The 14,473-nt window shown below is 34.7% G+C and overlaps 1 protein-coding gene across 1 annotated transcript; it reads left to right on the top strand.

Moving 5' to 3' along the window:
* The first annotated feature begins 1,367 nt into the window (after positions 1-1,367).
* On the top strand, positions 1,368-12,675 carry LOC141405546 (uncharacterized). The gene is made up of 3 exons (XM_073990010.1): positions 1,368-1,612; positions 11,416-12,273; positions 12,392-12,675. The coding sequence occupies exons 1-3, from the start codon at positions 1,408-1,410 to the stop codon at positions 12,595-12,597; spliced, it is 1,269 nt and encodes a 422-aa protein (XP_073846111.1). The 5' UTR covers positions 1,368-1,407; the 3' UTR covers positions 12,598-12,675.
* Positions 12,676-14,473: the final 1,798 nt, after the last annotated feature.

Consider the following 14,473-nt stretch of genomic DNA (forward strand, 5'->3'; position numbering starts at 1 on the left):
TCCAAGCCTGAATTTGTATAAAGGAATAAAGGAATCCAAAATCGCAATTGAATTAGGTAGTACCAGTAGTGGGATTCTGTAACTCATTTTTGCTGTTACCGACAAAAATCGGTAAAATTAAATCGCAAAATTATGACTAAAAACATAAAGAAAAGTTGGCAGCACTGTTTGTGTCGGTAGAGGCTAGCGACTACTTTTTATTCATCGTTAACTTACCGAAAATGTTCGTTAATTATCGAAATTATAAGCATTTTAATTTTACCGACAATTATCGATAACAGCAAAAATGAGTTACAGAATCCCACTACTGGCCTTTATTCGTTTACTTGAAATTGAGCGTGAAGCAAGCAACAAAGTTCATTGTATTTTAGCCCCGGTCCACACTAGAGTGATTTCATTGAAAAAATTGCATGAAATTATGCGTCTCTAGATCGACCTCCATGGTAGAGTAAAATCATAAAATTACTGTAGTGGGGAATTCTATTTAAGAAGACCTAATTTCATGAAATTTTTTAATGAAATTCACGCTAGTGTGGACCGGGACTTAAACTTTAAGGCCTGGGGGCCAATTCTTGTTCTACGAAAATTCAAAATGAAAAATATTGTCTTTATAATATTTTTCATTTGACATTTATTTCCTTTACTCAGTAGTCACACGCGCAAAATTTGCACGAAACTTTCCCATTATTTTGGCGTTCATAGACCGAGTTCCCCAATACAGCATTTTCATAAAATTACTTTAGTATGGAACTCGATCTGTGAACGCCAAAATAATGGGAAAGTTTCGCCGCAAATTTTGCGCGTGTGACTACTGAGTTATAAAATTTGTCGTTTCACATTTTAATAGAAACTGAATTGAGCCCCTGGGTACATAAGCTGCCTCGCCTGCTTGTCTTGCTTTCCTGCTTCATTTCTGACATAATAAAAATAAAAGACTAAAGAAGGCCGAGCCAATTTCGAACTAGGTTGCGCTTTTCTTTTTTATTCTTTTATCAGAAGCAAGAAAGCAAGCAGGTGAGGCAGCTTATATACCCAGGCCTTTATATGTCTACCGGCAAATATCACCATTCCCCATATACAAATGGTATATGTTTATTATAAACAAACTGCAAAAACTCACAAATTACATACTTTCACATTCATATTTACATACATATTTAGGGTCATAAACAACAGAAATTATCAACGTTTATTTGTTAAATGATCGAATTTGATAATCAATATCAATTTTGTTTGCAAAAAAAGTAACGAAAAAACCTAATGATAAGATTATATATGTATGTATATCGACACAAGTTTGATGGAAAATAAACACTTTCTTCGCTCTTTGAGGCTCTTCATTGCCTGTAATCCGATACACTTTATTTAGTTACTAATTGAACGGGAAAATTAAACGGTCGCTGAACTATGGCTCCGGCACCAAAATGTAATATTGTTTTAGATTCGCAGTTGCCCAATTGGCTAGAACAAATTAGTCTGGATACAGCGGTATCTCAGTCTATCGGTGATGATTTTCAAAAAGTGTTAAATGTTAAAATTGAAAATGCCTCAAAAGATGGTGAACATTATTCATCATTGATGATGCGTTTGAATGTAGATGTGGAATTGAAAAGTAAGTGAAAGAAATGTCTAGTAATTTCAAAGCAAATAAGTTTAAACTATTATTAAAAAATATAATTAAGCAAAGACATACGATGGTAAAGATTGGACATAGTGCATAAGGCCATGTTTATATTATAGCCTTTTGCAGGGTTAACCTTTTTAATGAGGATTTATTTGACGTATACGCCAAGGAATTGACATTTGAAACCCAGTGGGTTTGTTAAATCTTGTTATATATAAACGTACTATAATGCAGTTCAATTTTACTATTAAACCTTAGAGTACGTTTACATTTACGAAATCGAGTAGATTTCAACTGTCAATTCCTTTGCGTATACGTCAAATGAAATTACATCTGAAATCCACTCAAATCCAAATCAACCAATAAGATTTGAGTAAATTTGATGTGTACAGTCTTTTTTGCTTGATGTTGCCATGTTTTTACAAAATGTAACAATTATTTTAAATGGACTTTAAGGTAAGATGTATGAATGGGCCTTATGGCCCCGGCACATACGGTATTTTTGTTATACCACAAAAATGAACAGCCACACTAACAAGCAACAACAAAGCTGTCATTCAAAACTGACAATGTGTACCCAGCTTAAGGAACAAAGCTAATAACTAAATATGATACCTATCAAGGCATATTTATTATAAGGTATATGCATGAATTACAACAACAAACAAATTTACAAAAACAACATTGTTGTTATTGAAAATTAATTGTCAAAGACAAATATTGAATAATAGGGTCGTTCGAAAAATTTTTTCAGGAAAAACATAAATACATTTTGAAAATCATCAAAAATAGAACAAATTTGAATCAAAATGTAAATATAACGCATTCAGAACTCTCGTATGTAATTTTTATTACAGGTTTATGATGAAAAGAAGTATTTTATCGTAGCAAATTTCGAAGCTTCAAATTTCACGAGTAGACCCTATTACATTTTGAAAACCAAATTTACAAAAAAAGACAAAATACAGCTGATTGTCACTTCTACCTTCTATAAATGTGCCTTGATACCTATCTTTGTAAAATGTTCTCTACCTGTGAATTTTTGTTACAAGTATTTCCAATGGATATTTAATCTCAGCCGTTTTAGTTTTAAATCTTATTCCTAAACAATTGCATTTCCTGAAATGATTTGTTAGGTACATATGTAGGTAGTAAAAGGGGATTATTTCTTAATCCCATCGATGGCTAATCACGGTTGAATGGGCCGTTTGGAAATAGTACATTTATATTTACGAAATTGAGTGGATTTCAACTGTCAATTCCATTGCGTATACGTCAAATGAAATCTCATATGAAATCTATTGGATTTCATTTGACGTTTAAGCAATGGAATTGAAAGTTGGAATCGAGTGGATTTCGTAAACGTAAATCTAGCATAAGGTGGCAACATGTAAGCGAAATGTTTCTCGGACCACACTAACAGCAAATTCACTGAAATTTTGACATGAAAGTAAAAGAAAATTTAAAATAAAACGGTCTGTTTGTTTCATACGAATATTGCAATAAAGCAAAATTGCAGAACAAATGGAAGCGTGTACACCTGTTTCTTAAAATTATTGGTTTGTTCCAGAACTCAAGAATCTGTAACTTTTTACTATTTTTTTCGATTTGTTTTAATTTGGTTGAAGTTTCAATCTGGTGGCTTAACTTCAGCATTACTTTCTATTGGTACTGATCGCTACCAATATCATTATTTCATCCCGGCGAAGGGAATTATCAATTGGCTTTTCAGTTTTTGAAAGGATGCCTTTTAAGCAAAAAAACGAACTCTTTAAGTGTCTAGTATTCTCATATGAATTAGAATCACACTCATGGTATAAGTAAAGAGGTAGATTTAAATGAAAAAAATCTATAGAACCCTTGTTTTTCTTGAATTCCTAAAACTTCAAAATAAAAGCAACAAGTCGGTTTGTTTACAATGCATCTTTTGAGCATTTTATAAAAAACGCGAAAAATGAATGAAGAGTTAAGTTTTTTCCACATAATCGAGTTGTGAATATGATAAACTATTGTTTCAATGCAAATCTCACCAATTTCTTGCATACAAATGGTCTAAAAACAATTTTAAAAATCATTGAATTCGATTGTTTTTAAAATTGTTTGGCATATTATTCAAACACCACACACACATACACAGTTTGTTTATATTGTTTTGAAGTTTTAGGCATACTCGAATGAAAAAATTTAAATTGACATAAAGCTTTGGCTAACCTTTCTTATTAAACCATGATCACAATCACTTTTCGGCTTTCCCAAAAAACACCAAAACAAAATATTTTGCAACATGCCAGCACATTTAAATTAAGAATTCATCGAATTCTGTTGAAACTTTCATACGAAACTTTCACGGCTTTTGGGAGAGAGCGGACGTGAAGGAGCTATTTCATCTCCGCTCTCTCTAAAAAACTGTGAAAGTTTCGTATGAAAATTTCAACGTTTGGTTTTAGAGTATGGAACAAATAAAAATACAAAAAAATAAATGTTCTGTTCCAGAACCCGCAAGAAGCTACCATTTTTTACTACAAAAATGATTTTTCCTTTATGTTATCGGAGAAATATTAAAAATTAGTAGATTCTTGCAGTTCTGGAACAGACAAAAAATAAAACAAATAAAAGTTGACAAGACTGTTGCTGTCGGTACAAGTTTGTCTTGTGCCAGACTATAAAAATTTTCATGAAAATATTTTGAGGTTTTGGGTAAAAAGGGAGAAAGGGAGCTCCTTTACCTCCGCTCTCTCCTAAAAGCTACAAAATTTTCATGTGCTATTTTCAATGTCTGGCACAAGAGTTTACGACTACTTTTTATTAAGGCCTACGTACATAAGCTGCCTTGCCTGGTTGCCATGCTTGCTTCTGATAAAAGAATAAAAAAGAAAAGGGCAACCCAGTTCGAAATTTGCTCGGCCTCCTTTATTCTTTTATTTTTATTATGTCAAATATGAAGCAGGAAAGCAAGGCAACCTGGCAAAGCAGCTTAGTACCTAGGCCTTTATACCCTCAGCATTTAAGGCCTGCGTACATAAGCTGCCTTGCCTGGTTGCCTTGCTTTTCTGCTTCATTTCTGACATAATAAAAATAAAAGAATGAAGAAGGCCGTGCAAATTTCAGACTGGGTTGCCTTTTTCTTTTTTATTATTTTTTCAGAAGCAAGCAAGGTAAGCAGGCGAGGCAGCTTATGTACGCAGGCCTTTATGCTAACGAGGGTATACACTTTCATACGGGCAACATGTGCCCCATCGAAATAATGCTTTTAGACCCCAAGTATGTTTGGATGAAGTGTGTTTCAGACAATTTGGAGTTGATTTAGCCATGTCCGTTCCTCTGTCTGTCAGGCTGGCTGGAGCGCACGATAACTCTCGAATGGATCAACCGATTCGGTCCAAAATTTGGCTTTCGTAATATTTTGTCCCAACTTAGTTTAAGTTCGAAGATGGTCCACTCCTTCCGGTACCTCCCCCACGAAAGTTCGGAAAATTTCTGCGCACGCTAACTCTTGAAGGGAGTAACCGATTTGGTCCATACTTTGTACATCGTGAAATTTCTACCAGACTTAGATGAGGTTCCAATATGGACTCAATCGGTCCACTTCTTCAGGTACCTCCCACACAAAAATTCGGAAAAGTTCAGTTTAGGACCAGCTCTCGAATCGCTTTGATTTTTCTTGTAGCAACGTGCATTCACTGCCATTAATTCGACGGTATAATTTTCATCAGGGGCAAGTCCATACTTCCTGAGAAAATAGCCTGAAAGGTACAATAAACCCCTATGACACCGTGTGTAGTGGTTGGAGCGCAAGATAACTCTCGAACGGATCTGCCGATTCGGTCCAAAATGCGGCCTTCCTAATATTTTGTGCAAACTTAGTTTAAGTTCGAAGATAAGCCATATCGGTCCACTTCTTCAAGTACCTCCCCCACAAAAGTTCAAAAATGTTCGGAAAAATTGTGCGCACGATAACTCTTGATTGGAGTGGCCGATATAGTCCATACTTTACACATCCTAATATATCTACCAGATATAGATCAGGTTTGAATATGGACTATATTTGTCAACTCCTTCGGGTACCTCCCACCCAAAATTTCGGATAAATTCACTTTAAGACCTGGGGCTCAATTCTGTTTCTATGAAAAAGTGAAATGAAAACTTTTATAAAGGAGAAAGCTGTCAAATGAAAAAAATTATAAAGGAAATATTTTTCATTTCAAATTTTCATAGAACAAGAATCCAGCCCCTGCTCTCGAATCACTTTGATTTTTGTTGAACCAACTTGCTTTCGCTGCCTCAATTACTACAGTAAAAGTTTTTTTCAGGGGCAAGTCCATACTTCCTGGGTAACAGCCCGAAAGTTGTAAAAACCTCTATGAAGGCCTGCGTACATAAGCTGCCTTGCCTGGTTACCTTGCTTACTTCTGATAAAAGAATAAAAAAGAAAAGGGCAACCCAGTTCGAAATTTGCTCGTCAGAAATGGAGCAGGAAAGCAAGGCAATCAGGCAGATCAGCTTATGTACGCAGGCCTTGACACCATATGTAGTGGCTGGAGAGCTCGAAACGAATACTGCGTTCGTTCACACTATGGATATTGTAATATTTCTTCGAATATTAGATGAAATTCGAAGGTGATGCTTATAGGTCAACTCCTTCAGGTACCTCCCCCATAAAAGTTCGAAAAAATATTCGCTAAAATGGTAAGCGCAATTTCTCATAGACGTAGCAACCGATTTGGTCCAAACTTTGGATCTCTAATTATTGTCGAAACTTAGTTTATGTTCAAATTTGGGCCCTATCTGTCGAATCCTTGTGCTACCACACACACAAATGTTCAACATTTTCGTGTGGTTCGAGGATCCTTTGGACTTTTTGTTACCGAAGGTAATCCTAGGCTAGTGTGATAAAAAGCCCTATCTATCGATATCGATTTTTGAGCTTTAATCCTATCCATACTTTTTTCGGTTCATACGCCAAATATTTTGAAAACCCCCCTAAAAACATATATTTTTTTTTTGGAAAAAAGTATTTCAGTCCACACAGGCTGAGGGTATATCTCTGTCGGCGAAGCCGACTGATACTTTTTTACTTGTTGGTCTCTAACTTTCCGAATAATACCATTAATTACATTTTAATTTTACCGATTTTTTCGGTAACTCAAATAATAAGTCATGGTACAAGAATAGTAATAGTCATGGTAATAAAATAGAATATTCGAATATTTTATATTTTTTCACAAACACAAATTAATAACAAACTTATTTTGTTTTTATTCTTAAATGTCATGACTTATTATTGTTGTTCTGTTGTACAGGGTTGTATTTACCTAAATTTGACAGATGCGACTACCTTTTATTATTCTACCATAAAGTGGTCTGTTCCTTTACTTTTGAAAATGGTAAAACCGGCAAAAGTTGTAAACTGCTCCTATATGAATGGTATGGTGTCCGAAGTAAAGGAACGCTTTTCGAGTAAAAAGTGGTAAAACTTGAAGATTCTTGCACATAAAGGAACAGAGCTATAATGAGTTAGAGAATTGCACTACAGAAATTACTTACTAAGCCTACTTTATCGTATTGACGCACTTTCTGAAATATATTTATTGTACCTGAGAAAATGTGGAGCGATGCTTAGAATTTGTTAATCATCAAAACTGCAGCTGGGACATTCGATGGTTATTTTTTAAAAAGTTTGTAACATTTGTAGCGAATTTTTATGGCTTTGAAGGGCTATCTAATCTATACACGGAAACTTACCGAGAAATGAAAATGCGAAAATAGCCTGAAGTAACAATCAGTAGAGCTGTTTCCAACTCTTCATGTAATCTTTATTACATACGTATGTATGTAGGTTACAGTTGTGGAAAACAAGGTATTTATATGACATATTTACCATGGAATTATCAACTTAAATGACGACATTTGGTGCGTTTGGGTTACAAATGTCAATTCCGTAGCGTAAACGTCAAATAAGTCCAATTTCGTTTGAGTCAAGGCACATTTATATAAGGTGCAAGTGACAATCAGCTGTATTTTTACCTTTTTTGTAAATTTGGGTTTCAAAATGTAATAGGTTCTACTCATGAAATTTGAAACTTCGAAATTTGCTACCATAAAATACTTATTTTCATCGTAAACGTGTAATAACAATGACCTACGACGGTTCTAAATGCTTTACCCAGCAAAATTTATTTGAAGTTGTTCCTTGTGAAGTAGTGATTGAATAGCTTTTTTTGAATCAGTCCACGCAAAGTCATGAAAAATGCAGTCCGTTCTTCACATTTTGACAATGTCCGATTTGAATCCATTTCATAAAATTTTCACATTTCAAAAATTTCAAAATTTTGCAAAAAAAAAAACTTAAAAAGACAAAGAACATAATTTGTTTCTTGTTAATTATATTAACAGCAATATGTTTGCATCCATAAAAAGTAATTTTTATACAAAAAATAATAAAAGTGATTTCGAACTACATCTTTGTTTGTAGCCAAAGAAGTAGTTGAATCATATGTTGTTGTGATTTATTCACTACAAAGAACTAATGCAAAATGTGTGCTTAAGAAGTAAATTAGACAGTATCCTCACTGCACCATGCCCTTGTAAAAATCATGACTTCTTTCACGTAAAAAGATGTAGTCCGAAATCACTTGCACTCATGATTTAACTACTTCTTTGGCTACAAACATTTTGCTGGGTATATATACATTTTGATTCAAATTTCTTCTATTTTAGAGGATTTTTAAAACGTATTTATGTTTTTCCTGAGAACATTTTTAAAACGACCCCATTAATCAATTGCTCTGTTCCAGAACCTGCAAGAAGTTACTATTGTTTACTACGATAGCATTTTTTCCTTTATGTTATCGAAAAAAAATAGTAAAAATTAGTAGATTCTCGTAGTAATGTAACAGACCAAATATCTTTATCTATCTTGACATTAAATTTTCAATAACAACAATGTTGTTTTTGTAAATTTATTAGTTGTTGTAATTCATGAATATACCTTATATAAATATGCCTTGGTTTCTATATATACATCAGGGGAAACTCCTTGATTTAGTCTACTGGGTTTGAATTTCTTGTTTCTGAAGGTACTATTCTCGACATTCTCGAACAGCTTATCATGGCTGACCGTATCAAATCCATCATTGTTCTATGGCACGGTCTGTTCTGGTTGAAACCTGGGCTAAAATCTATGAAAATGGGGTGCAGTGATCCACAACTGGATAACAGTCTCAGATGCTGGGGGAAGAGTAACGCCTCAAGTATTTTTGTTACTGGTGAGAGAAATGCGATCGAACTTTACGATTCCCCTTTGCTGGCACCCTTGCCAAATTTCAGCAACGGAACCACCCTGCCCATTTTCCAAGGCTTCGGGAACTATTACGGTGGCTAACGATAGGTTGAGGACCATATTCAAATATTTCACTCCTGGGTCATGCAGCTGTTTTAGCATCACCAATGAAATGCCGTAAAGTCAAAGCGATTTGGATGATTTTGTGCCTGCAACATCAACGGACATCTGTAACCATCAACCATTTATGTCGTTTGCGATCTCTTCCAGCCAACGACATAAACACTTCTCGTCGCCCGGTCGCCATAGGGGCACTCGATAAATTGTCGGCAAAAGTAGCCCGCAGGCCTCTACGGATCTGTCATAACCACGCCGTTAAACATGATAGATGTCCGATCGCCTTAACCGTTGCCCTTCATATACTCTAGCCACCTTTTCTGCTTGTATTCACCGACTAACTTATTGACTTCCGTTTTCAATTCTCTGACTCTGGGGACGCTAGGGTTCGTACGGCGAAGCTCATCACTCTCATTCGCTAATCCCATTGCCACTGCTGGGAAATTAGGCATTATTTCAGGTACTCGACCAGAGGGAATATGGCAAGCGGTAGTAGCTGTGATAATGCCTCGGAACATCCTTTCTGCTACCCGAACATCAGAGGGATAGGGTAGTTCTCTAAAGTGTTGGTTGGTGAATTCTCTGAATCCTTTCCATTTGACAGGTCGCTAAGTCACGTAAGTCGTCAAACCATGTGACACGATGGACATGTCAGGCGAACTATAGCAGTCTCCTCTAGTCCTGGCGGGTGCGCCCTCGTTCACGGTGCAAAATTTGGAACTATCTAATTGCTCTGCTCTATGCCACCTTGGTCATTACTTAAGGCCTGAGTACATAAGCAGCCTCGCATGATTGCCTTGCTTTCCTGCTTCATTTCTGGCATAATAAAAATAAAAGAATAAAGAAGGCCGGACAAATTTCGAACTGTGTTGCCTTTTCGTCTTAACTCATTTACTTTTATTATGTCAGAAATGAAGCAGGTAAGCAAGGCAATCAGGGTTTGGGTAATAAGTTGCCTCTCCTGGTTGCCTTGCTTTCCTGCTTCATTTCTGACATAACATAAAATAATTTCGAACTAGGTTTCCCTTTTCTTCTTTAAGGTACATATGGCGCGTAAGCAATTCAATCTAGGTCTGGGTACATAAGTTGCCTCGTCTTTGCCTTGATTTCCTGCATCATTTCTGACATTTTAATAAAATAAAATAATAAAGAAGGCCGAGCCAATTTCGAACTAGGTTGCCTTTTTCTTCTTTGGTCGCGTTACAACAACCACATGAAAAATTCAAGAACAAACTTGGCATCACTTACACATTTTTCATGTGGTTGTTGTTTTCAACGCGTGACGCGTGGTTGTTGTAACGCGACGCTGAACGGACCGTATGTGCCGACGACTCACTGGGGATCAGGTGGGCGTAGCACGAAGCAACATAATCCCTATCGCTATACTCACTCAGCAAGTCGGCCCTGAACAATTTCTGAAATGTACCCATTCACGCCTCCCGTTGCATCTCACCGACTTAAGGCCTCCTCACATATGGCGCGTTGAGCGTTACGTTACAACAACCACATGAAAACTTCAAGAACAAACTTGGCATTACTTACACATTTTTCATATGGTTGTTGTTTTCAACGCGCAACGCGTCACACAACGGACCGTATGTGCCGGGGTCATTATGGTGGATGATATCGGTGTCGGTGAAAGTCCTTGAAATTTCAATTTCAAAAAAGTGTAAAACAGTGTAAAAACCTCGCAAAGATTTACTAAAAACTGAAAACAAAATCAACGTTCGAGTAAAGTTTACCGTTGGGCACTGAGAAAAAAATGTCGACGCCAGCGCTGTCCACATCCAAAAATGAAAAACGACCAAAACGACTCAAATCTTAACTCGAACGTTGATTCTATTTTGTCTGAAATGAAGCACAACAAGTCAAGCGGCGAGGCTTCTTAAGGTAGAAACGCAATGAAATACGCCGCTTTTTCACGCTCTGTTTCATGTAAAAGATTAAAGGCCAAGTACTACCTATTTCAAATGAATTGTATAGCATTGGAATTAGGTAGTACTTGGCCCTTTAATCCTTTACGTGAAACTGAGCGTGAACAAAGTCCCGGTCCACACTAGAGCGATTTCATTGAAAAAATTGCATGAAATTATGCGTCTCTAGATCGACCTCCATGGTAGAGTAAAATCATTAATGAACGCTGTGGCTTTGTCACGATTCCCTTGTATGCAACCTTTGCAATTAATCATATTTTACTATATTTAACCAGGCCACGACTTTCATTTTTTTTGATAGGTACACGCCTCAATTCTATGTAAAATCTCGTGAATCGTCACATATTCTCATGTTTTAACGCATAAAGCGAAGCAAATAGTGGATTTAAACATTTAAAATTTTTGTAATTTGATTTTTTTTAATTTTTCCGTTAAAATATAATTTTTTCTTTATTTTTCAGATGGTAATACAAAAAACGTATCATTTTTCCTTAAAGCTTGTCAGACCAATGAAGCTATGGCTAAAATGTTAGATCTATTTCGTATCTTTCCCAAGGAAAATGAAATGTATCACAAAATTTTGCCACGCTTCAAGCAACTCTATGCCGAGGCTGGAAAAACTGTGGAATTCAGTCCCAAGGCATATACATTTGATGCAGATGTCGATAAAGATTACGTCCTGCTGGAAGATTTACTAGTTAAAAGCTATAAAAATGCCAATCGTATCGAGGGTCTTGATATGGATCATATGCAAGCAGTGCTTAAGAAAATGGCAGAATATCATGCCGCCTCAGCATGTTATGTTGAAAAATATGGTTCGTACGGTGAAGATTTTACTACAGGTATATTCCGTGAAGAGAATCGCGGAATTTTAACTGAATTTAATAAGTCAACTGGATTCCTTACGCAATTAAAGAAATGGCCAAATTGCAAAAGCTATTATGAAAAGCTGGAGAAAAGTGATGATTATTTGGTTAGTTCTTTGCTTGAGAATCAACGCGTCAATTCGGGTGAATTTAATGTTCTCAATCATGGTGATTGTTGGTCCAATAACATAATGTTTCAATATGATGCCTTTGGAAAAATTAAGGACATACTTTTTGTTGATTTTGCTTTGGGCAAATATGGTTCGCCGGCAAATGATTTATACTACTTTATATTGTCCTCATGTTCGGCTGAAATCAAACTGACACAATTCGACTACTTCATACGTTTTTATTATGATCATTTGGTGGAAAATCTTAAGCTGTTGCAGTATACCCGTCCTCTTCCGAAATTAATAAATATTCATGGGACATTGCTGAAAAATGGTTTGGCTGGTGAGTAAAACTATAAATAAGATACAAATTAATTAATTATAGATTTGAAATTTATTGCCCATTTCTTTGGATAATCAATTGTTATTAATTTAAAGTTATTTCTTGTATTACCTTTCAGCTTATATGGTTGTATCCAAAGTCTTGCCTGCAGTAATTTTAGACAAATCCGAGGAATCCTATTTGGAAAACTACATCAATGATAAATCAAAAATGGTTTATTCTATGTTCAATAATCCTAAATATGTGAAGCAAATGTTAAACATTTTACCTTGGCTAGATAATCGTGGTCTTTTGGATTGGAAATTGACTACTGTTATTTTGTAAAAAAAAAATAATAATTGTAAATAAAAATGTTGTGCAAATATATTTTTAAATAATTATATACAAGGAAAATTTATATAATAGCATAATAGGATTTATTTGACGCTAATGGAATTGACATTTGAAACCCAAACTCACTGGGTTAATCCGGTTAAGTTTAACCGGGGTATAAGGTAAATGCATGAATTTCAACAACTAATGCTAAGTTTACATTTACGAAATCCACTCGATTCCAACTGTCAATTCCATTGCTTAATAGCCCGTTTAGACTATACCCTTATACGATGATTAAGGGCATTATTTCGATTTAAGTCCAATTTACATATGCATATTAAATGATTTCGTTTTACGAAATCCTAGAATCAAATGAAGTGTATTTACATCTGTTTTTTTGCGTCATTTGCTTACGCACACAATCGCACATACACACTTATACAATAACACAAACACACGCACCCAATATACATATTTATTCAGAAAAATAGGAATTTCAAATGTGTATCAAATAACTTAAATTAATTCCAAAAACAAAAATACATAATTTTTGCAAGTTTTTTAACCATTTATTTTCACTTTTGTCATCTTTTGTTTTTCTACAACACACACAAACAAACAAAGACATCATAAAACAGTTGCATTTTTTGGTAGTTTATGACGAAAAAGCAGGGTTGCGTATAAAAGTATGGTGTTTTCGTGCGTTGTTTAGAATAAATGACGTAGCTATCGTCATTTATTTTTGTATGGTAAATGACGCAAAATGTTGCCTGTTTTAGCAAATAAATGACGAAACAGCTCTAAATGACGAAAAAGTTGCTAATGTAAATTGGACATTAAGTGCTTAATCCACCCAAATCCACCTTGATTTACCATACAAAATTAAATCAACTCAAAACTTGGATTTGTTTTAAATCAAATGTTAAATCGAAATATTTTGAAATACAACACTGTTTTTTGCTCCTAAAATGCAACTATTGCAGTCTGTACCAATATTGGCAACTATGTTCATGTGTCGTTTATTTACTAGGGTTATGACTTTATGACCTTTTTTCTCAAAAATGATTTCCTGCAGCGAGAGTGAATGATCTTTTGCCTATTAATGCCAAAAATAACGTTCATTCCATTTAATCATTAAAAAAGGTCACGCACAAACCACTTTGACAATTTTTTTTTTTGGAAAATCCTATGAAAAAAAAAAATGCTCCAAAATTTTTTTCCTGTTGCACGAATAAATGACATTTTGCCTATTAATGACTAAAATAATTTTTATTCCATTTAAATATTGAAAAAGGTCTCGCACAAACCACTTTCAGTTTATGTGATACGTGGAATAAAGCTATATATGATATAAAATGATATATACCTATGTAACAATATGACGATAAAATTGGTAAGAAACAAAAGCTTATGTCATTCTGGATATGTCGTGTGGCTTTAACGATTGTTTTGAGTTATTTATGTGCTTAAAGTGACTCCCAAATTTTTTCCAAAAAGATCATCTATAAAAACTTTAAAAGCTTTTTGTGAGTGAGCTTTTTTCTATCGAATCACCTTGTAATTAAGATTTTATCTAATCTTATGCAAAAGCTCATCCAAATATGACACAGGGATATGAGGTTGTAAAAAAGTCATAACCCTATTATTTACATTTTTCAAATAACTGTAAACACAAACACACAAAACAAATAGAAGCGGAAAAATAGAAAAATATTAAATAAAAATAAAATGGATGTAGCTTTAATTTAATATAAATTGTAAACAACATATTTAATAGCAAATTGTCAGATTATTTTTTGCAGTATTCCACTCCATTTTTAATTATTTTTGCAAATTCGCGTATGTATACGTAAACAAAGATCAGCTGACTGGCATCTTATATCAT

This window comes from Musca autumnalis, unplaced genomic scaffold (assembly GCF_047663935.1).
Source record: "Musca autumnalis isolate F117 unplaced genomic scaffold, ASM4766393v1 scaffold_5, whole genome shotgun sequence".
Lineage (NCBI taxonomy): Eukaryota > Metazoa > Arthropoda > Insecta > Diptera > Muscidae > Musca > Musca autumnalis.

Excerpts from the sequence above, each read along its gene's own strand:
- LOC141405546 (XM_073990010.1), top strand. The coding sequence starts at position 1,408 with ATGGCTCCGGCACCAAAATGTAATATTGTTTTAGATTCGCAGTTGCCC. Across the intron at positions 1,613-11,415 it reads TGTAGATGTGGAATTGAAAA|ATGGTAATACAAAAAACGTA; the intron begins GTAAGTGAAAGA and ends TTTATTTTTCAG. Across the intron at positions 12,274-12,391 it reads GCTGAAAAATGGTTTGGCTG|CTTATATGGTTGTATCCAAA; the intron begins GTGAGTAAAACT and ends ATTACCTTTCAG.